The sequence below is a fragment of the Scheffersomyces coipomensis genome (assembly GCF_036884675.1).
Source record: "Scheffersomyces coipomensis strain NRRL Y-17651 chromosome Unknown DFJ63scaffold_5, whole genome shotgun sequence".
NCBI classification, from domain to species: Eukaryota; Fungi; Ascomycota; class Pichiomycetes; order Serinales; family Debaryomycetaceae; genus Scheffersomyces; species Scheffersomyces coipomensis.
The window spans coordinates 546,767-569,320 of NW_027042896.1; the positions used below are offsets into that span (position 1 = coordinate 546,767).

General features: G+C 30.2%; 13 protein-coding genes across 13 annotated transcripts; 7 read left to right on the plus strand and 6 right to left on the minus strand. All coding sequences in view use genetic code 12, as the record gives it.

Moving 5' to 3' along the window:
* Positions 1-1,066: 1,066 nt before the first annotated feature.
* Positions 1,067-2,390, plus strand: CAR1 (arginase). The gene is made up of 2 exons (XM_064907119.1): positions 1,067-1,140; positions 1,246-2,390. Exons 1-2 carry the CDS (start codon positions 1,131-1,133, stop codon positions 2,187-2,189), a joined length of 954 nt encoding a protein of 317 aa, XP_064760949.1. The 5' UTR covers positions 1,067-1,130; the 3' UTR covers positions 2,190-2,390.
* DFJ63DRAFT_319849 (uncharacterized protein) lies at positions 2,266-3,617 on the plus strand. The gene has a single exon (XM_064907120.1). The coding sequence runs from the start codon at positions 2,687-2,689 to the stop codon at positions 3,488-3,490; it is 804 nt and encodes a 267-aa protein (XP_064760950.1). The 5' UTR covers positions 2,266-2,686; the 3' UTR covers positions 3,491-3,617.
* Positions 3,618-4,576, plus strand: DFJ63DRAFT_342672 (uncharacterized protein; the record flags this gene model as incomplete). Its single annotated transcript, XM_064908745.1, has 2 exons — positions 3,618-4,194; positions 4,255-4,576. Exons 1-2 carry the CDS (start codon positions 3,752-3,754, stop codon positions 4,574-4,576), a joined length of 765 nt encoding a protein of 254 aa, XP_064760951.1. The 5' UTR covers positions 3,618-3,751.
* Positions 4,577-5,596: 1,020 nt separating this feature from the next.
* SFC1 (Sfc1p) lies at positions 5,597-6,589 on the plus strand (the record flags this gene model as incomplete). Its single annotated transcript, XM_064905174.1, has 1 exon — positions 5,597-6,589. The coding sequence occupies one exon, from the start codon at positions 5,597-5,599 to the stop codon at positions 6,587-6,589; it is 993 nt and encodes a 330-aa protein (XP_064760952.1).
* A 556-nt stretch (positions 6,590-7,145) lies between these two features.
* Positions 7,146-8,471, minus strand: DFJ63DRAFT_314227 (uncharacterized protein; the record flags this gene model as incomplete). The annotated part of the gene is made up of 1 exon (XM_064906315.1): positions 7,146-8,471. One exon carries the CDS (start codon positions 8,469-8,471, stop codon positions 7,146-7,148), a length of 1,326 nt encoding a protein of 441 aa, XP_064760953.1.
* Positions 8,472-8,732: 261 nt separating this feature from the next.
* On the plus strand, positions 8,733-9,803 carry DFJ63DRAFT_336383 (uncharacterized protein; the record flags this gene model as incomplete). The annotated part of the gene is made up of 1 exon (XM_064908369.1): positions 8,733-9,803. The coding sequence occupies one exon, from the start codon at positions 8,733-8,735 to the stop codon at positions 9,801-9,803; it is 1,071 nt and encodes a 356-aa protein (XP_064760954.1).
* Positions 9,804-9,814: 11 nt separating this feature from the next.
* YUH2 (Yuh2p) lies at positions 9,815-11,120 on the minus strand. The gene is made up of 2 exons (XM_064903853.1): positions 10,847-11,120; positions 9,815-10,780 (listed from the first exon to the last, which is right to left on the minus strand). Exons 1-2 carry the CDS (start codon positions 10,883-10,885, stop codon positions 9,827-9,829), a joined length of 993 nt encoding a protein of 330 aa, XP_064760955.1. The 5' UTR covers positions 10,886-11,120; the 3' UTR covers positions 9,815-9,826.
* DFJ63DRAFT_189837 (dienelactone hydrolase) lies at positions 10,963-12,142 on the plus strand. The gene has a single exon (XM_064903883.1). The coding sequence runs from the start codon at positions 11,356-11,358 to the stop codon at positions 12,082-12,084; it is 729 nt and encodes a 242-aa protein (XP_064760956.1). The 5' UTR covers positions 10,963-11,355; the 3' UTR covers positions 12,085-12,142.
* An 893-nt stretch (positions 12,143-13,035) lies between these two features.
* DFJ63DRAFT_186483 (protein disulfide isomerase) lies at positions 13,036-14,489 on the plus strand. Its single transcript, XM_064903856.1, has one exon. It carries the CDS (start codon positions 13,429-13,431, stop codon positions 14,380-14,382), a length of 954 nt encoding a protein of 317 aa, XP_064760957.1. The 5' UTR covers positions 13,036-13,428; the 3' UTR covers positions 14,383-14,489.
* Positions 14,490-14,595: 106 nt separating this feature from the next.
* DFJ63DRAFT_314231 (putative serine hydrolase) lies at positions 14,596-15,462 on the minus strand (the record flags this gene model as incomplete). Its single annotated transcript, XM_064906316.1, has 1 exon — positions 14,596-15,462. The coding sequence occupies one exon, from the start codon at positions 15,460-15,462 to the stop codon at positions 14,596-14,598; it is 867 nt and encodes a 288-aa protein (XP_064760958.1).
* Positions 15,463-15,797: 335 nt separating this feature from the next.
* DFJ63DRAFT_314232 (cytochrome b5 reductase family protein) lies at positions 15,798-16,679 on the minus strand (the record flags this gene model as incomplete). The annotated part of the gene is made up of 1 exon (XM_064906317.1): positions 15,798-16,679. One exon carries the CDS (start codon positions 16,677-16,679, stop codon positions 15,798-15,800), a length of 882 nt encoding a protein of 293 aa, XP_064760959.1.
* Positions 16,680-18,888: 2,209 nt separating this feature from the next.
* On the minus strand, positions 18,889-20,175 carry DFJ63DRAFT_319856 (nucleotidase). The gene has a single exon (XM_064907121.1). The coding sequence runs from the start codon at positions 19,845-19,847 to the stop codon at positions 18,975-18,977; it is 873 nt and encodes a 290-aa protein (XP_064760960.1). The 5' UTR covers positions 19,848-20,175; the 3' UTR covers positions 18,889-18,974.
* On the minus strand, positions 20,167-22,553 carry DFJ63DRAFT_186487 (uncharacterized protein). Its single transcript, XM_064903857.1, has one exon. The coding sequence runs from the start codon at positions 22,412-22,414 to the stop codon at positions 20,210-20,212; it is 2,205 nt and encodes a 734-aa protein (XP_064760961.1). The 5' UTR covers positions 22,415-22,553; the 3' UTR covers positions 20,167-20,209.
* Position 22,554: the final 1 nt, after the last annotated feature.

Below are 22,554 nucleotides of genomic sequence, written 5' to 3' on the forward strand. Positions count from 1 at the left end.
TTTAAATCAGATGAGTGCGGACTCTCCTACTTAATTAAGCATGTCTAAACCAATAGTAGTTATAGTAACTATGACAAGTAATTATGAACAGAGAATGATAATAGTTATACTGTAGGACTTAGAGATATAGGTGTTGAAAATTAGAAATATAGAATGAGACAGGTAGAACTAGTATAATAAGAATAATGAGTTAACCCACAGCACAGCACAATTAAAGGGGATCAACAGTAGGAGTATGCTAAGTCTAAAATGTAATAATAGTAATGTTAGACATAATAATATAGTTAATTAGCCCCCCCCTCCCGTCTATCTTCATACATATCAAAAATAATTTGACATTAAATTGACATGTCTTTAATTAAAATTCAATTTGAAGTTAATTTATGATTTGTCGCAAATGATTTGTCATAAAAATTATGAACACAAAAAATGACAAACCACAAATGAAAAAATGACATAGATGTTATCCTGTATGTAAAATAATCATCATCGTCGTTTTTAATAGTCAAGTAGATTGGATTGGGCATCAGAAGTGGTAAATCTCGGTTAAATTTCTTGTAATGATATTCTTTTGAAGTACGTTAAGAGGGGGGAATGATGATCTTTAAAACTATAGAATAATATAAAATGATCATATCAATCATCGAAGTTAGTTAAAAATAAAACTTTGTTCTATTAAAAGCAATTAACAGAGATGAAAGTGGAGTGGAGTGGAGTGGAGTGAAGGCATAGAAAATAGTATCAAAACATAGTCCAGATTCTATGTGGGGCGTATCAAACAATATTATTAATCAGAATTGTCTAGCCTATAAACTATTAAACCATCTCTCTGTTAATTAACTTTAAAGGAAGTGGTCTTTGTTTATGACGTTTTAATGCTAAGTAAAAACATCCATCGCACTTTGTTTCCCTTTCAGTCGACACGTTAATAAAATTAAATTATCTCTCGCACTCAATTTCTGTTTTAGTCGTGAGTTCCATTCATCATCGCCATTTAATTTACGTGTATGGATATATATAAAGACCAGAGTGTTTCACTAATCATTTACAACTTTTTACTAATATTTGTTCTTTAGAGATAATTCTTACCTTATCACATTTACTATTTATAAACTTATCATCTATTCATAATGACTGAAAGTATGTATAATTATATTTATCTAAATTGTCATAACCATGTTTGTACACCCGCTTTGGCACCAAAAAAATTACTTTTAGCATCAATTTACTAACCCATTTTACTAGTTGAATATAAATTCCATACTTCAAGAAAAGCAGCTATTATTACTGCTCCATTCTCAGGAGGTCAACCTAAAGGTGGGGTTGAATTAGGTCCTGAATATATTTTAAATGCTGGATTTGAAAAACAAATTAGTTCATTAGGTTGGGAAACTGAAGTTAAACATCCATTACAACATACCACATTTGAATCAATGAAATCAAATGAAAAGGATAAATATGGGGTTAAAAATTCAAAAATTGTCAGTGAATGTTGTAAAATCATTCATGATACTGTTAAAGAAAGTTTATCCAATGAACAATTACCAATCACTATTGGAGGAGATCATTCTATTGGTACTGCCACGGTTAGTGCTGCTTTAGAACATAATGAAGATACTTGTGTATTATGGATTGATGCTCATGCTGATATAAATACTCCTTTAACTACGGAATCAGGTAATTTACATGGATGTCCAATTTCATTTATATTAGGTATTGATAAACATAGTTATCCACCTGATTTTGATTGGGTACCATCTAAATTAAAACCAAATAAATTAGTTTTCATTGGATTAAGAGATGTTGATGAAGGTGAAAAGAAAATTTTACGTGAACATAATGTTCCAGCATTTTCAATGTATCATATTGATAAATATGGAATTGGGAAAGTTATTGAAATGGCATTAGATAAAGTTAATCCTGATAGAAAATTCCCAATTCATTTATCTTATGATGTTGATGCTATAGATCCATCTTTTGTTCCTGCTACCGGTACAAGAGTTGAAGGTGGATTATCATTAAGAGAAGGATTATTTATTGCTGAAGAAGTAGCCCAAACTGGATTATTAAGTTCATTGGATATTGTGGAAACCAATCCATTATTGGCTGAAACTGAAGAACATATTTTAGATACTGTAAGTGCTGCTTGTGCAATTGGTAGATGTGCATTAGGTCAAACCTTGTTATAAGATTTGGTTTGACTGATCAATATGATTGATTTATAGAATTAATTAAAAATTGTTTTTAAATATTAAAACTGTGGTAGTATATAATTTACTATATATATAAAATTTTTTGGGGTCAAATAAATAAATAAATAAGAAAAATTATTATTATTATTATTATTATTGTTTATCATTCCTGTGTATGTAGTATTATGTGATATGGGAGTACAATGGCAATTGATAAGTGGTGATAGATAGGATAAGTGGTGATAGTATATAGTATATATCCACCACATGGTGATGTTCTCTCTCTATATAATTTATATACAGGACTACTACGCCCCCTCACATCATTTAACTAGCACTTTGTACTAAAGTGGAATTTTCAATTGTGGGAGCAAGGGAAGACTTAAAATTCCCCTAAATTTTAAAATTCAAAACTGTAATAAATATATATGTATTTTACCGTCTTCTTCTTCTCAATTGTTATCAATTGAATCAATTACTTCATCCTCACAAATATGTCTGCTATCATCGCCTCTGCTATTCCAACTGGTATAACTCAAGATAGAGTTGAGAAATTCTTTTCCTTTTGTGGAGATATCAAATCTATTAAATTAATTTCATCGAGTCCAACTCAAAGTTATGAAATTGTTTTTTCATCTTCTAAAGCTTTAGAAACTGCTTTATTATTAAATGAAGCTGAATTAGATGGTACTCCCATCAAAGTTGTTGAAGATAGAACCACTGAATCTGAAGATAAACCTCCTCAATATAGTGAATCCAGTACCGTTACTGCTAGTGGGGATCATAAAGTTCAATCGGGAGTTCATCATGGTGAAGATGATATTAAACAAGAGGAAAAACCAAAATATGTTATTGTGACTCAATTATTGGCTAATGGATATACTTTAAGTGATCATATTATTAATAAACTGATTGAATATGATAAACAACAAGGATATTCAAATCATTTTAAAAGTTTTTTAAGTGGATTAGATGAAAAATATATTCATTCAAAAGAGCCTGAATCTGATTTTAATAAGAATTTAGGTAAAGCCCAAACTAAATTGACTGATATTCAATCTCAAGTTCAAACTCAATTGCAAAATTCAAAATATAGTTCTAAATTATCCAAATATTATGATCAAGCTGCCAATCATCCATATGGTGTTAAAGTTCATCAATTTTATACTGATTTTGCTAAGGATGTGAAGTCAGTTCATGAAGAAGCTAAAAGATTGAGTGATATTCAAAAGGCTGAAAAGGCCACTCCAAGTAGTTCAACTCCTAGCACTACTACTTCTGAAAAGCCAAGTGCTTAGATAAGAGGTGTGTGTGTGCGTGAAGAGTCCGTAACTAGAACTGTTGTGAGATTGAATTTTTTTAAGTATGTAGTATTTGTTGAATAGTAACTATATAAAAATATACGTTTTAGTTTTAAGATTATAGATTTGATCTAGAAATGGTCTAGGTCAATATTTTTTGCAATAAAAAAAAAAAAAGCGGCGGCATAAAGAAAAAAATAAAGAATAATTTCACAACCACAAATATAAGTGTATAACTCTCTTCTCCTTGATTACTTCATGATGGTCAACCTATCAGATTTAAACAAATTCATGGGATCATTCACAATGAAACCAATTAGTCCAAGTAATTCTATTTATTCATTCATTTCATCTCTAACTATTTTCAATGATTTAGATTATAAACCATATAAATCAAAATATGATAATGATAAAGATTATATTGAAGAGAAAGATGATCCTCCAACTCTTAAGAATGTACCTCTTGAATTACAAATGATAGATCCAAATCATCATCATCCCTCACAAGAGAAACAAGTTCAAGTTACCAATTATTATCATATTAAACCTGATGCTTTATTTTTACCAGTTTATAAAGGGTATGAAATTCGATGTTTTTCAGAATTAGGGTATAAGATCCAAACTAATTTAAAGATGATTGAGGATATTCATATTAAGGATAATGAATTTAGTATTAAAGATGGGTATAGATATAGAAGAGAGTAAGTTATACCCTAAACTTTGAAAGTTAAGGATGATTTTAAGGTACTAACTAATGTCAGTTATTGTGATATTAGATCATTTTTTATTCATTCATTTGATACCCCAAATCATAAACCACGATTTTGTTTAAGAATATATCAAAAGATTGATTTACCATTACGATTTTATATTATATTCTTAAGATCGATTCGATTTGATTGTCCTAAATCTAATCAAAGTAATAATAATAATAATGAATATAAATTTCAATATAATTCAATGATACAACCAAGTTTGATGGATGCTATTAAATTCTTACAATTCCAATTACCTTATTTTGTTCTGATTATATTATATTATACTAAATTCACTAATTATGAAATTTCATATTCATTAGTATAAACTTTTAATTTAGACGCTCTGTATAGATGGGACACTTTATATATATATACGATGACGATATCCGATAAAACTCCGAAATAAATAAATTAATAAACAGATTTACAATTTACACTAAAGTGATATGGGGATATGATTGGAAAAAGATGAATCATCCATCAGTTGACTAACTATTAATAGTATGATAATGGAATGGAATGGATGGGAATAAAACTCCGAAAGTTAAAAATATTTTTATTTTATGAGTCCATTTTTTTTGGTTGGTTGGTTGGTGCTTTGAATTACCCCGGACTTTGAGATTTAGACCTTATTTGATTTGTTAGTTAATGAATTAATTAAACGGTTGGGTTGGGTTGGATAGTGTTGAGTTGGGTTAACCGGTTAATTAATTAATATAATATATGTTATATATATAACATATTTATATATCATTATAATTTATGATCACACTAGTTATAGTATGATGTAACCATATCATATCATATCATATCATATAGTATAATTGTATAAATCCAGTTCCTTTCTTTCATATGAAAAGTCCCTGTAACCCGCGGTCTGAAATAATCAGACAGACAAAAAGTTACCAGTAAAAATCAGACAGACACAAAATTAAAATACTGCAAAAAAAGTCAGTCAGACTTTTTTTTTTTAAGTCAAAGTTCCATGTCTCCGGGGAATAACCATTTTTAAAACTAAAGTCATATTAAATTTTCAGCAAAACTGATTTACCCCGGATTATAAAAAAAGGTCAATTTATTTCTAAATAGGTATATAGTGAATATAAAATTTACCTATTTTCCACTAAAAATTCAGCTGATCCTTTAAAATTTCACTTTCTCTTCTTCTTTATCAAAGTTCTATAAAGTTGTATCTTAGTATATAACTTTCAATTGTCTCATATATATCGATAGAACTATTTCCTCCTTATTTATTTATTCATTCTTCTTATTTATTCTTCATTCATATCCTTTTAATTCTTTCATTAGTCTTGCATTATAGTTAACTTGTCCTCCTCCCATCATCATGTCATCTGCAACTACTACTACAACTACTACCCCACCAAAGTTTGCTCCTAAAAAGAAAGGAAGAGGTGTCACCGATTTAATTGCTGGTGGTACCGCTGGTTTATTCGAAGCTTTATGTTGTCATCCTTTAGATACCATCAAAGTTAGAATGCAATTATATCGAAAATCAGGTAAAAAACCTCCTGGTTTTGTTAGAACTGGAATAAATATCGCTCAAAAAGAAACTATCTTATCATTATATAAAGGTTTAGGAGCCGTTGTTATTGGTATTGTTCCAAAAATGGGAATTAGATTCTCATCTTATGAATTTTATCGTTCTTTATTATATGCTCCAGATGGCTCTATCACTACCGGTCAAACCTTTTTAGCCGGTGTAGGTGCAGGTATAACTGAAGCTGTAATGGTTGTAAATCCAATGGAAGTGGTTAAAATTAGATTACAAGCTCAACATCATTCTATGGCTGATCCATTAGATGTACCAAAATATAGAAATGCTCCTCATGCTGCATATCTTATTGTTAGAGAAGAAGGATTTGGAACTCTTTATAGAGGGGTTTCATTAACCGCTGCAAGACAAGCTTCAAATCAAGGGGTTAATTTCACCGTTTATTCTAAATTAAAAGAATATTTACAAGGTTATCATAATCAAGAAATCTTACCAAGTTGGGAAACCTCTTTAATTGGGTTAATTTCAGGGGCTTTAGGTCCATTATCAAATGCTCCATTAGATACTATTAAAACAAGATTACAAAAAACCACATTCGCATCAAATGAATCAGGTTTAGTTCGTATTGTTAAAATTGGTCGTCAATTAATTAAAGAAGAAGGTACAAGAGCTCTTTATAAAGGTATTACTCCAAGAATTATGAGAGTGGCTCCAGGTCAAGCTGTTACTTTTACAGTTTATGAATATATTAAAGATATTTTAAATGGTAATCAAAATGCTCCAACAGTAGGTTTAACTTCTGCTGCTGATAAAAAATTAAAGTAGTCATTCCCTACTTTTCATATAGTTTAGCTTAATCAAATTAAAAAGTTATATTGTATATATACATCTTTAAAAATATAAAATTATTCAAGTTATAACTGTAAAGTTGTAGGTTGAATTTTGGTGCGTATGTCCTTTTTTGAAACTTCCTTTAATCCGAGGATCAAAAAATTCGTCTTCATATGAAAAAAAAAATAATAATAACAAGACAAATATAATAAACCCCATACTAAATGTCAAATTATTTGATCGGCTCCGATTTTAAAGTATGAATTGACATATTATCTGATTGGACGTTCGTATGTTAATCCGATATTGTCATAATTTCATGCCGAAAGGTATGGGAGTGGTGGGGGGCTGTCCCACTTTGGTTGTTGCAGATGTTCAGTTTAGTTTAGTTTGCAGCTTTATCCGAATAAGATGGTAGCTCTAATCCAAACCATGCCGAGCTTTGTTTATACAAATGGACAATTTTTGAATATCTTAATATTAAAAACTATACATAGCGAGACTTTACATCTCATTGATTTAGAAATACACTTTATTTACTTTACTTACGCTAAAAGGCTTCACCCTTTTCACGATGAATAGAGAATATATGAGATTTAACCGCATCACCTCTAGCAAATAATTTTCCACAATAATCACACGAGAATGGTTTTTCACCTGAATGAGATCGAGAATGAGTTGTTAATCTATATTTTTGATTAAAACTAGCTCCACATTCTTCACATTTATAGGGTTTTTCTCCCGTATGAACTCTAATATGACGAGTTAAATCGGAAAATTTGACAAATCCTTTCCTACATGGTCCTATCGAACATACATGTTTCTTTTCAGTTCGAGGTTGTTTATATGGGACTCGAGCCACCGCTAAATGATCTTCAGTTCGATGATCCAATAACGCTTGATATGATAAAAATGTCTTCGTGCATCCTACCGTTCCACAATGGAATACTCGTACTTGTTTAAAATCAATATTAGAATCAGTAGATGTAGTAGTGGTAATCCCGGTATCGACCGATGAAATCGAAGTGATGGTTGTATCTATAGTTGGATCAGGTTGAACCATTGATTCATCATTAATAGTGGATTGGGAAGTGGGTCTACTAGCAGTACTGGTTTGTAAATCTTTATGAATGATGGTATAATGATATTCTAAATTAGGCATCTGACTGAATGCTTTATGACATATTTCACATTTATGAATTTTTGGTTTAGAATGTGATCGTTTATGATTCTTACATTCTATTGAAGTGGGGAATTCCTTATCACATATTGGACATATCTTTTCATCAATGATGGGTTTTACAACGGGGATCTTTTTCTCTCTTGGTTTTCTTATTTTTGGAACTTTTATAGCTGTGCCTGAATTTGATCTTTTCTTCTTTTTGGAACTTGTTTCTTTAGTCTTCTTATTTGAATAACCTTCTTCGTCTTCTTCGTCATCCTCTTCATCTTCTTCATCTCCGTTCCCTTCATCCTCTCCATTAAGTTCGAAATCTTCATCATCGACCTCGGAATAATCTTCTTCGTGATCTAATACCACCTCCTCTAAATCTTCCACTTCACTGGCTGATGATCTTCTTCTTTTCTTACTTTTACTCTTATCCGACAATAAAGAATCATCATCCCCACCTTCAGACTTAATCACTCTTTTCTTTGGTTTTGATTTGGTCTTGCTCTTGGTCTTGGTATTCAACTTTGATTTTGATGTTTTGGTTTTACTTAATGGTCCCGATTTGCCCTTATTGGTAGCATCCCCTCTTACATGAGAAACAATATTATCCGATTGATCAAAATCAGAATCATCTCCTGTAGAATGTTTTATTCGTGCTCTTAACGCAGCACGAATCTCTGCTCTCTTAGATGGAACTCTCATCATATATGGTGTTATAATTGAATTGACTAAAGTTGATATCGAATGATTAATTATTTGTGTGTGTGGGATTTGTTTTGTTTTTCGTTCTTTCTTTTCCTGATCCTTTTTTTTTTGTTATGATTTTTAATCCCTTTTTGTGGTAGCACTACTCCTGTATATAAACGAAAACAAATAAGCAGCAGTATAAGGTGATGAAGGCAAATGATTATAACTAGATAGATACAATTCAAGTAATTAACAACAGATTATGATAATATGATGAAGATGATACAACTATCAAGATATAGACCTTTAATCAATCGAACTTTACCCCTTATTTATAAACGTACATCATCACCACCAGCGGCCTTTTTCTCCACTTTCATAAATCATACTCAATTTGCTCGAAAGACAAGGATAACTACTGAAATATCAGATGACGAAGTCAAACGATTCCAACAAAGTCAATTAAATAAGAATCAATCGGGAGAGAAGACAGGTTTCTATTATCATGATAAACCATCTACTCATACTGAATCATACCAAAATGAACCTGCTCAATTCCATACCGTATTCAATATCCCACCCAATGATAATGGACTTATAACTCATGATGATGGAATATATCAATTATTAAAAGAACCCACCCTTGTCATTGAAAGACAAGTAGAATTCATGAATTTATTCCTTGGATTCGAACAAGCTAATCGATATAAAATATTCAATTCATTAGGTGAACAAATTGGTTATATGGAAGAGAAAGATATTGGATTAATGAAAGTTTTAGGAAGACAATTCTTTAGATTACATCGTCCCTTTGATATTGATGTGTTCAATATGTATGGAGATCTTTTATTAACTATCAAACGTCCATTTTCATTCATAAATAGTCATATTAAAGCATACTTACCCGGGTATGATGAAGATAATAATATCATGTTTGAAAATATCGGTGAATCAGTTCAAAGTTGGCATTTATGGAGAAGAAGGTACGATTTGTTTAAATTAGAAGATGATGATGATAAGGATTATCAACAATTTGGATCGATTGATGCTCCATTTTTATCGTTTGATTTCCCCGTAAAGAATGAAAAAGGTGATGTTATAGCTTCTGTGGATAGAAATTGGGTAGGCTTAGGTAGAGAAATGTTTACTGATACCGGAGTTTATATCATTAGAATGGATCCTGCCAGTTTTGCTGGTATGGGTGATTTATACCCATCGGTGGCAGGTCCATTAACTTTAGATCAAAGAGCTATATTATTAGGTAATGCCGTAAGTATTGATTTTGATTATTTTTCAAGACATAGTAATTCTGGTGGATTAGGTTTCTTTTCATTTGGATCAAGTGAATGATCATTCTTCTTTTATATACTTATCTATATATTATATTCATCTGAAGTATCAGCATCAAGATAGTGAGATCTCTCATTATATTCCCCTGCATCAACTCTTTGTATAGTTTTCTCTCTAGCACTTACTAACATTTTTTCCCATTCATCATCATTCTTTTCTTTACTAATATTAATCAATAATCTCATAACCAAACCAGTATAATCTTGTCGTCTTAATTCATTTTCATATTTCCAAGTTTCACGTTTCATTAATTGAGTATGTATTTCAAATTCTTGATTTAATCGTTGAGCTCTTAATAATTTATTATCAGTAACAGCTAATAATGAAAATCTTAATTCATTTCCAAAATGACTTATTCTTTTTTGAATTACTCCAGGTAATTTTTCATAAAATTCTTCATTAGATTGACATTCAACATGTCTAATCGGGCAATTTTTTAATCCATCTAATTCATAAATATACCCATTATTATGAATATATCCTACGAAATGAAAGATCCCATCATCCTGATTCGTATAATTATGGTGACGTCTTGGTTTATCGGTATCAATTAAAGATTGAGGTGGAGAAAATGAATTATGAATAGTACGAATTATATCACTGTTAAGAATAGTATCACCTACCATATAACCATCAAATCCATTTACAAATGATTTGAAATTACGTAAATCATCTCCAATATCAATCTCTTTATCTTTATTTAATAATATATTTAATACCGCTTGAGTAGCACAACTATTTTGAACAGTTTGATTAGCAAAGAACATATCTCGAATTGGATAATCATAATCATATTCCCCTTCAATTGGTTTATTACCATCTAAAGCATATTGATGATCAATCTTTCCATATTTGAAAAGAAAAATAACTCCATAAACTGGATCTAATTGTTTTAATGAATCAGAATCAATCGAATAAAGATCATTAATTTCAACATCTTTGACATTTAACCTTTCAACTAATTCACTGAAAACTCCCTAATCATGATAATAGTTAGTATCAATTGAATAATGGTATTACCTAATCAAACGAGTTATACATACTGCATCGGAATCAATGGTATTCCACCCTGATCCAGACATTGTTTTGATAATTATGTTATGTGTTTTACAGCCAATCCTATACCGTATTGCCTCCCTTTTGATCTAAAATGTTTGATAGTAGAACACACCCCTGCCGCAGTACTATAAATTACCTCTCCGATAACATCCAACCTGCAATACTTAACACAACTATACTTCGGTAAACAAACCGTCCTTCTCATTTTATTAAGCACAAATCCCTACCGCAATACTTAAAGAAGAAAAGTTCGGTTCAATTAACAGTTATTTTGTACCTTGCCGTGCGGAATCCTTTACCGATTACTGTTTTTGGATTCAACACCGAAGATCTCCTAATCCTTAAAATTTAAATTAATATCAATAACGTCAATTTGACGTAAAACTATATAAACGAGATCAATTGTTCTTCAAATTACTCTGTTTTCTCTTTTTCGAACTCATTAATTGAATCTAATCAGTTAAACTCTATATAAATAATAAATAAATCAATCATGGCTTCTTTACCTCCAAGTGCTTGTTGTGCCGTTAAATTCGATCATGAAGGTGAATCAGTTGGTACTTTAAAAACCGTTGCTGGTTTACATTCTTATGTTACTGGTGAATCATATGGGGTTGAAAAAGTTATTATTATTCTTAGTGATATTTTTGGTCTTGCCTTAAAGAATAATTTATTACTTGCTGATCAATTATCTGCTTTAGGTAAAATTCAAGTTATTATTCCTGATATTTTAGGTGGTGATGGTGTTGAATCAATTGAAAAATTCGATAGAACAACCTTTTTCGCTGCTCATGGTCCTCATGTTACTACTCCTCTTGTTAATGAATTCTTAAAGACTTATCGTGAAGAATTCAAACCAAAGACTCTTTTTGGTATTGGTTATTGTTTTGGTGCTTATTTCACTATTGAAAATCTTTCCAAAGATGGTTTATTAGATGCTGGAGCTGTGGCTCATCCATCAATGGTTTCAAAAGAACTCATTGAAAATCTTGCTAAACCACTTTTAATCTCCAGTGGTGAAGCTGATGCTGCTTTCACTCCTGAGTTAAGAGAATTAACTATTAAAATCTTATCTGAAAAGAAAGATCTTAGATGGCAATTAGATTTATTCCAAGGTGCTTATCATGGTTATGCTGTTAAAGGTGATATTTCAGTTCCTTTAATTAAGTATGCTAAAGAAAAAACCGTCATTGATCAAATCTATTGGTTTGGTCAATTTTAGATAATTTGATATATATCTCTTTCTAGCTCTAGTTTCTATATAGATTTTATTACATTTACTTTGTTGTTGTTGTTAATTCTTAATCGTGTAGTAGTAGTAATAGTAAGTTACTTTAGTTATATGAGTTTGTGGCGGTCGTGTCGAATGTTCAAATGTTTTGGCGTAAAGTTCAAACAGTTGAAAAATTAACCAGTGTTGATTTACAAGACACGACATGAACACGAGTGATAACTTCCTTCAATTGATCATCCATCATTATCAACAAATAGCATTAATAATATATCAATCATAATCATGACTTACGGCGAATCATATTTGGAATACTCACAATTATACACCACTGGTTCAAAACCAGTGACATTCAGTTCTATAACGAATTTATCAGCATTATTCACTATTTTATTAATTATATTAGCATTTGGTTCATTATCATTAGCATTCATTGGAGATAATAAGAAGAAATCACCTATTTCCTTCGTGTTATACGCTGCTATCGCATCATTATCCATTGGATATGGATCAATCTGTGTATCCAATTATGTTGGTGTTTATATTTAGTTGGTGTCGTCACTAGTATTTCTATCTCGTCATGAAGTGGGAAAGATGAGGTAGATAAAACGCTTAATAGATCGTCAATAGTATGGTTATTTGTTACTTTATGTATATTAGAATAAGAATGAATGATACCAATTTATAGCTTCACAATTTTTGCTTACCCTATTTAATAAGATTCATTATTCAATTTATTAAGTATCTAACGAATTGAAAGTGAAGATACTTCATTATCAATCATTGTAGTTATTTGAACTAACCCTTACAAGAGATGGGATCTCTTCAGCTGTGGTTGTGGTCAAATCATTTCAAGTTTGTTTTCATAGTTCCAGCCTTCATTAAGAGTGAACTAGGTAAATAGTCAAACTTCGCGTGTATCATTCTCTTTCTTCCTGCTTAATACTCCACATATACTGAAATACCCGATTATACCTCAATTGGATTTTAAAAGTAGAGAATTGGCCTATACTTGGTTGCAAAATGACCAAGTATATGCACCTTTGTCCTTAGAATAAACTACAGTAACTCTTTACATTAGCACTTGATGACTCTTCTAGATCATAGGACGACTTATATATTCATATGAGATAACTATAATCCAAGCTATATACCATATATGACAATTCGTTGTTCTTTCTTATAATTTGGCATAATAAAAATTGGTGACAATCCCGAGAATTGAAAACCTCATTTTTTTTTTGGATACGCTGTTTAAAACAGGAGACTGAAAATTTGTAATCTATTTGATCTCCTCCAAACTACTTTCAACTATCAACTATCCATTTCAAAACAATGTATATAGCGAAGTGGACCTATTTCATAGTATTCGTCCAATTACTCACTGCCATTTCAGGTAGAGCTACTGAAGATGAGTATTCTAATGACCCAAACGTATTTGAATTAACTCCATCTACATTTGATAAAGTGATTCATAATACCAATTATACATCAATCGTTAAATTCTATGCTCCATGGTGTGGTTATTGTCAACAATTCAAACCAGTGGTTAAGAAATTAGGAAAATTCTTTAATCAAGATAGTAAATATGATGTTCATGTTGCTGCTGTCAATTGTGATAAAGAATATAATAAACAATTATGTGCTCAATATCAAGTTCAATCATTTCCAACTGTGATGATTTTCAGACCTCCAAAATATACTAATGGAGATGTGGTTAAGAATAAGAGAGCTGCTAGTGAAGTTTATAATGGAGAAAGAAGTTTGAAATCATTAGTGGCATTTGCAAATTCCAGAATTAAAAATTATGCTACGAGATTTCATAATGTTAATAGTGATAATTTAAAATCATGGTTTAATAAAGATCAAGAAGATCAATTTAAGAAAGTTTTATTATTGACATCAAGTAATCTGGTAAGTCCATTATTAAAATCATTGGCTATTGATTTCTTAAATACGGTTAAATTTGGAATGATATCTCTTAAAAAGAATGATAAACTCCCAACAACATTTGAAGTTGATGGAGTTGCCAAAACACTTCCCATAAATGAAGATGATAAAGTCCCTGTATTATTATATTATGATGAAGAAGCTGAAGAGTTTAAATCATTCAATCAATCTGAAAAGGAAAAATTAAATGATAAAGTTAAAATCAGTGAATGGATTATACAACAAACTAAAGTTAACCCAGTTGAAGGTCCATTATCTAAGAAAGAAAAGAAATATTATTCGAATTATAGAACTGGTAAAAAGGTTAAGAAGACTTCAGTTGAACATGATGAACTTTAGACTCCTCTCAATTTGATATGTCAAAAGTATTTTATGAATATTTAGCCAGATTTGAATGTAAAATTTATAAATCAAGATCTTTTTTGTAATATGCTGCGAAATTGTAAAAATTAAGCGCTGAACTATTTATCTTTCAAATTTCAACATTCAACAACTACATGATCCACTGACTTAACTAACTATTACAAGTATTAATGTTTATTATCTATAGATCTATGCTTTACCTAAATTATCTATCATATCCAATAAAGAATCAATATCATCTTCATCACCTTTCTTCTCTACTTTTGGTACTTCTTCTTCTTCCTCCTTCGTGACCACTTGAATCCAATTTGTAACTTGATCAATATAAATCTTTGAATTTGGAACGAAATGACCTCCAGGATGTTTTAATAATTGTGAATTTTCCGTGGTAATATTATAAAATGATAATGATCGAGTTTCATCCACTACGGTATCTAATTCTCCATAAATATGTAAATACTTAAACCCCTTCTCTACTTTATCTTCAGTAGTATAATAACCTTCATACTTACTATTGCCTGATTTTACACTTGTATCTAATTTGAATCCACTATACATGATGATAAATTTTGGTGGAGGGATATTAAATAATTGTTCGAATTTATGAATTAAAATACCTGCTAAGGAAGCACCTTGAGAAAATCCAATAATCCCCACAATAGGTAATTTCTTATCATCATCATCATCTTCATCTTGTTTTAAATCTGGATCAGGAATGATTTCTCCCTTATCGATATAATTCTTTATAGTCTCAATTGATTCTTCAAGATTTATAGAATCATTATTATTATGAGGTTTAACCCACCATGCTCTATATTCAGTATCATCTTCTTCACCATTATTCACCACGGAGGCGAATTTCGATAAGGCATCAGAAGAAGGTAATTGAGCTGGAGTTAATTTTAAAGGAGCATTAAGATAAATTGATTTATAATTAAGTTTGGTTAATCGTTTTCTTAAGGCTGAAGTTTTGGCATAGAAAATTGATGATGATTGGGTATATCCATGGAGGAAGAGGACTTTTCCTATGTATGTTTTAGTAGATTTCTTCGTCATGTCTTGTAGTTCGTAATATGTAGTGTAGATGAGATATGATTGATAATGATTTGAAATAGATTCCACAGTTTTTTAGAAATTTTTCGGATGTGTAAGAAAATAATCTACACGCGATCAAAAGAGTCGTTTCTAAAATTTGCAGTATGTTTAAAACCAATTGCAACCACAATAATATAAAATTCAGGGTGGCGATTTAAATTATGAATTGGAAATCATAGTGGAATGACTTTAAATACGTATATAAAACCAAAAGAATCACAAAATTTTCATTTAATACCTATATATCTATGTACATGTAAAGAATAAACGACGGTAAAAAACACCCATCTAACCAACTAAAATTTAAAAACTTGATTTCTCTTATACCCTAATTCAGATAAGATACCAGAAAATCTACCTTGAATGAAAGGGGGAGGAGGTTTATCTCCACAAATGGCTTTAAACATATTTGGAGGACCACAAACAAATATCTTTGTATCATTTGTAGAAGGAGGAGGCAAATGATCTTGTAAATATTGTTTATTAATGTGACCTTTATGACCCTGATTCCAATCTTCGGGAGCATCAGTGGCGAAATAATGGACTTTGAATTGATGTGGATGAGTTATAGCGATCTTATCCAATTCATCTTTCAATAATATATCATCAACTGTTTTACAGCCATAATATAAATCAACTTTAGTATTATCTTCGGGGTTTTTGATAATAGTGGATAATAATTGATATAATGGAGTTATCCCTGATCCACCTCCAATTAACGAAATTTGTTTAAATTGATTAGGTTGCCATTTAAAAGCTTGTATTGGACCTTTGAAAGATACAGTATCATTTGGTTTTAAATCCCAAACATGTTTGGAGAATTTACCATCTTCATAAGATTTAATCATTAATTCAATTGTTCCCTTTTGATCAGGAGTTGAAATGGGAGTATAAGGTCTCCAAACTTCACCTTTGGGAGTTTTCAATTTAGCAACTATAAATGAAGCCGTATGTAAACCTGATACATCATCTTCATTTTCAAATTGAAATACATAACGTTTAACATCAGATGAAATTTGATGAGATTCTTTTAATTTTAAATCAACCCATCCCATCACACCTGGAAGAGCTTGACCTTTAGGTGGTTTATTATAATAATAGGCGGCAACCCAAGCTGCACCAGTGATTCCTACCACACTTAAAATGGTACTTGAACTCATTCTTCTTAATCGAAACATGATGAATAAGGATTCTGGATGATATTGATTCTCTGAATGAAAAGGAAATACTGTCTACTTATATAATGTCAAACATTGAATAGTTAAATTTACACGAATAAGGAGTTTACGGAGTTCAAATTAGCAATTTCGCACTAAAAGTAGCCCCATGTTTTAGGATATATCTTTTTGGAACCCCCCAATCCACAAGGAGTTTCTTGCCACCCATTGAATAGAGTAGATTACTGTAGAATTAAGGTTATTAATTGATACCTTTTTAGTTATGGAAATGGCATGATCGATCCGAGTACTACGCAACGGATATAATAAGGTCATAAGATACGGTTAGATGAATTACTTAATTAGGTTTGCCATCATCTTGTAACAGTATGCTGTACAGTAACATGTTTATGACTACATGATAATACTATTTATCTGAGATATTTATCAATTACTTACAATGTAGATAAGGTCATATCATGTTCATGGTCAATTGATTGGTTGGAACCACACAAAAAAAACCTGAAATCAAATCAAAACCAAAAAAACAATTTAAATCTTTACAATGGTAATACTTCTTTTCTAATTACCTTCCGATTACTCTGGGTGTTATTGTGCCTGATTTACCTCCTGCCCGTATTATCAGTGTACTTAGAAACCTGTTACCTAAACTAACTTTCGAATTTCAAATCTAGGGAAGCTTACTCTTTTTGGTTTAACCATTTAAGTTTGTTATTTTACTAACCCCATATATAGGCTTTTTACGAAAATCTCATTTCTGTTGAAGAAATGGTTCGAAGACAAACGTCATGATTGTGTTGCCAAGTCCACGTAATTTTTACATTACAACTTACTTATTTGATTCCTTTTATTTATGATTATTTGTATTAACTTTCTATAGGTCTTAAGTGGAAGTGTATGCATATAAAAATACAGTGCCTGTCTTATTTTTTGTTGTCCAAATCGATTAATATACATTTTATTTATATCTATAATGATAGTTCTTTATGATGAAATTGTAGTTGTAATTGTATTTGTAGTTGTATTTGTAGTTGTAGCTGTGGTTATACCTCTATTGATAGTAGATATTTGATATTAATACACGTCCCAATTAGGAAATGCAAAATGAAATGAAAAAGTTTTGAAATGAAAAGATTTCAACTTTTAATCAATTAGGTCGACATCCTAACCAGGTTACATCGAAACTTTTATGGGTCATAGCCAATATTATTAACATGGGCTTTTAAACATCCCTTCGTTAAAAAACACTTACTAACTAAATACACCATCAATTTAGGCTAATTTATTAATATCTAGGTTTTGACATATTCAAATATTGAAAACGCTTCTATGTTTAATTCTTTGCTTATATTGTCAAAAATGATTTCACAAATTATATATATTTTATAAATATATCATAAACCTTCTAACTCTATTTAGGATTAATTTAATTTATACTAACTATAGCAGCGGGAAAGGGTCCTCGGACGTCGATATGGAATAACTCTCGTACCAGTTGTCCTGATTGCAGTATTTAGGGAAACTTGAATACACACTTATTTATATTTATAATAACTTATCATAATGTAGATGTACTTGTAAATGTAGATGTGTAATTATTAACATAAATGAAGTAATTCATCCTAATTAGGAAATCAAAAGGGACCAATCCACAAAAGAAAAATTTAAGAATTTAAAAACAAATGGAAACGATTGAATATATAGTTCAATGACTAGTTTGGTACCAATTATGTTGATTTGAGTTCTACTGTCGTAAAGCAGGTAGCCTTTTGTTCAATTATTGTGTTAATTGGTATGTACTTCTTCTTTGTTTCACTTGATTTCGATGTGTTCCATAATCATTTATAGTCCATTTTCTAACTCCCAATTATTTCTAGATTAACTTAAAACTATCAATCTAGGTTTTATTGTTACTAACGTATTTTAGGTTCTAATAGCCCTATTGTTCTAGTTTTGCCAAATCCGGTTTTGAGGTTTAAGATAATTGAGTTGTTTAGTAATTTCCATAAAAGCTGATTAGCGAGAGTTGATAGTTATTGGACTTACCAAAATCTTTGAAACAATTTAGGTTGTTTTACTAACAATTTATAGGATAGCTTTCTATAGCTGTTATGTTATTATGGTCTCCCATAGCGTTTATTACAATGTAAACCTTTCTATGTTAAATAAATATATATATTTTATCATTATAACTATTATGAAAATTGTAGATTTAGATATAAGATTTAAAAATCATGTAGATAAGTTGTATGTATGTATGTACTTAAATTATACATATGTATATAATTAACTCTATTAAATAACATTTGGTAATTCTAAAATATCTCTAATAATTTTAATTTTACCATCATCTTTGGATTGACTATAAAATTCTTTATAATCCGGTTTAGCAATCAAAGTTTGATATTCAGATTCAACTTCAATAAAATGAATCACGGTACCAAACCCAATTTTATAAGCTGCTCTAACATTGATTTCACTGTCATCAATGAAAGTTTGTAATTTAACATTCTTAGGATTGGTATAATCTATATTAGTTAAAGTTAAACAATTTTCAAAGAATTCTTTCATGGGTTTACAAATAATAGGGAATTTCGAATAATCACAATAAGTCAAACCATCAAATAAATCTCCTAATCCTAAAAATGATACTACTCTTAAAGCATGATTCTTATAAGCATTTGTAATTAACCAGAAATAATCATATTTATCTGATTTTTTCAATTCAATTAACATGTCTCTTAAATCTTGATTATAACTTAAGATATTATTCAAATCCAATGAATCATCAACTTTAGAATTATAATCCAAAGCATCAACTTGATGATTACGAACTAACCCTTCAATGGCCAATCCATAAGTTTTATAATAATTCATATGTAATTTATGAGCTTCTTCATCATCTAATTGTAAGTTATCTTTGAAATATTTATGGATTTTAACTTGCATTAAATCATGAATTTGAGTTGATCTTTTATAAAGACAATTATCAATATCAAAGTAAAAGATACGTTTATTTTGAAACGAAGATGGGATAGGGCCAAAGCCAAAGGGTAATGTAACTATTGTACCTGGTTTCTTGACTTCATCATGTTTGATTTCTGGATTATGGAATGTAACTGGTTGAGATGATGATGAGTCATGTTTCTTATTGGAGGAAGTAGTCATGATGGAACAAGAGTAACGACGCGTAATGGTGAAAGTGGGAAAGAATGATTTGATCAGTTTGTCTGCATGTAAGTATATCTATCTATCGTCTCTGTCTATCAAAGAAGAAGGATAAGTAGAATAAAGTATTGGGTGTAAATAACAAGTCATCTATTTATCTATCCGGAGGAAAGCGAAGTTGGTTAAAGGATCAGTGCTGCTTTTTTGGAGGGTTATCAGATGTCCCAATCAATTTTCTGGGTAGTTTTTTTTTTGCGACAATAAATATATTTCCCACGTTTCATCAATTAGCAATTACAATCAACTATCTGTCATAAGGGGATAACTGTATGATGGTCTATGTATTAAATCTATAAAGCTAGCTAACCTGTGTTATAAAATATATCATCATTAATAGGATATAAATCATTATCAAACTTATTATATATATAATTCAACGTATGAAATGAATCAGTAACGTATTTAACCAATTCTTCAGTATTGATCGTATGACTCCTCGTCGTATCCTTATCGTCATCCAGATCGTCGCTTTCCCCCTCATCTTGTTCTTTATTCGGATTATTATTACTATTTATGAATCCAATTTGTCTTATACTATCATACATTTTTGTCTTTAATTTATCAATTAAGGAAAGTAACGATTTCAATCGAGTTACATTCTGGGATCTAATTTGTTCAAATTGCGATTCAGTTAATTTCGCATCCTTTTTAATCTTCATTTCAGGATCAATCACATATGATCGAAGCATTATTAAATTAATTAATAAGATCTTATAATGAATATGATAGACTTGATTAATGATATCAATATCATTATTCTCTAATCCTTTAATCATATCTATAGCTAACATCTTATTAAATATGGTCTCTAATACCGCCACATTAGGCGTGAGTCCAACATTTTTAGTTTTCTTTTTATAATTATTATAACTTTTATCAAATAAGAAAGATAATGATAAATTAGTGATGAATTTTTGAAAATCGATATCATCATACTTGATAAATGCATTATGAAATAACTTAAGCACATTGAATTGTAATTCATAATCATATCGCTTGTTCAGACTTGATGATTCTTCTTGATTAATGATTTTAGTTTGTAAAGTATCTTTCAAAGCATGATAGCAAAACTTTGCCAAATCCAATTTCTTTTCATTCAAATGATCTTCGTTAAAGTCATAAAATTCAGGCATCACTCTTTGCACCAACTGAACTAAACCAGGATAACATCTTTTATTAAGATTGAAATCACTTATAATTAAAAATAATACTTTAATCATATACTTTACTAAATCTAAATCATCTGGATCATCACGTTGAAGAGCATAAATGGCAAAATTATAAATAATCGTTATCCTCACCAATGACAATTCTAAATTATTATTAAATTGATTTAATTTAACCAGTAAAGTATCTACTCGACTACCAACTCTACCTTTAACCAATCCAATATTACATCCAATGGCTCGTAATTGAGCTTCAACTTCCTCTTTGTCAATGCTCAGTTTACACCTCTCCATATATTTCCACATTGCAATTCCCAATAGATTGACTCGTTGTAATTTATCAAGATCATGAACGTGTAATAGACAATAATTCACAATTGATTTATAATTAAACAAATATTGACTCACATCCACATCATCCGTGATATTGTAAAAGAAGAAATCATTGATTTTGAAGGGAAGTTCATCATATTCAAGATACTTTGATGGGGTCGGTATAAGACAATTATCAAGGAAATAAAAATGTCTGGCATTCGATTGTTTAAAATTATTCTTTAATACTTTTTCAATCAAATGTTCATCTTTGGGAAGAGTATATACTTTCAACCCATTTGATCCATTATCATTCAATTCCTTTAGGATTTGATCTTTCTTGATTATTAATCGTTGATAATTTTTCTTTAATCGAGTTTCTTCTCTGATTAAATCTTGTTTGATTAATTTATCATTATTTGAAATGACTTCATTTCGTTTCCCATCTGTTTCGAATATACTAGGTAATTGAACATTAAATTCATCTTCATCACTTTGATTAGACTTACTAGTTCTTGTAGTCCTTCTAGTATTAGTAGTGGTTGTGATAATCTCACTGTCATTAAAACTATCTCTATAAGTATCATCATCTTCATGAACATCATCACTATCACTTTCATTATAATTCACTTGCGTACGACGTGTAGCTCTGGTAGCTCTAGCTGGTGAAGCAGTCGCTGACCCAGCACTACTAACAGGAGACTCCGATTGATTAACACTGGATGATTTTCTCTTTAGACCATTCACAGCTTCACCATGACGATCATTAGCATTAAAACTGAAAAATGAAGCAGGACTAATTTTCTGTCGTTTAAGATCATCAGCATCAAGATATTTGATTTTAGATGGACTTGATCGAATCTCTCCATCTCCTGCTATACTATTAATACTTCCAGTTACACTATTATTATTATGATTATTATTATTATGATCTGGTTTATTTCCCGTTATAAGATTAATAACATTGAATTGATCATCATCATCATCCGTAGAACCAATGGGATCAGAATCAGTATCAGATAAGGTCATGAATAGAAGATTGGAATTGATCGATCCTTAGTATATTGAGATCTATATCATATACCCTTGATCTATCAAGTGTTATGCTGCCTTTTACAGTCAAATTTTGAAAATTAAAATTTTGAAATGTCGCAGATCAAAGGTCACGT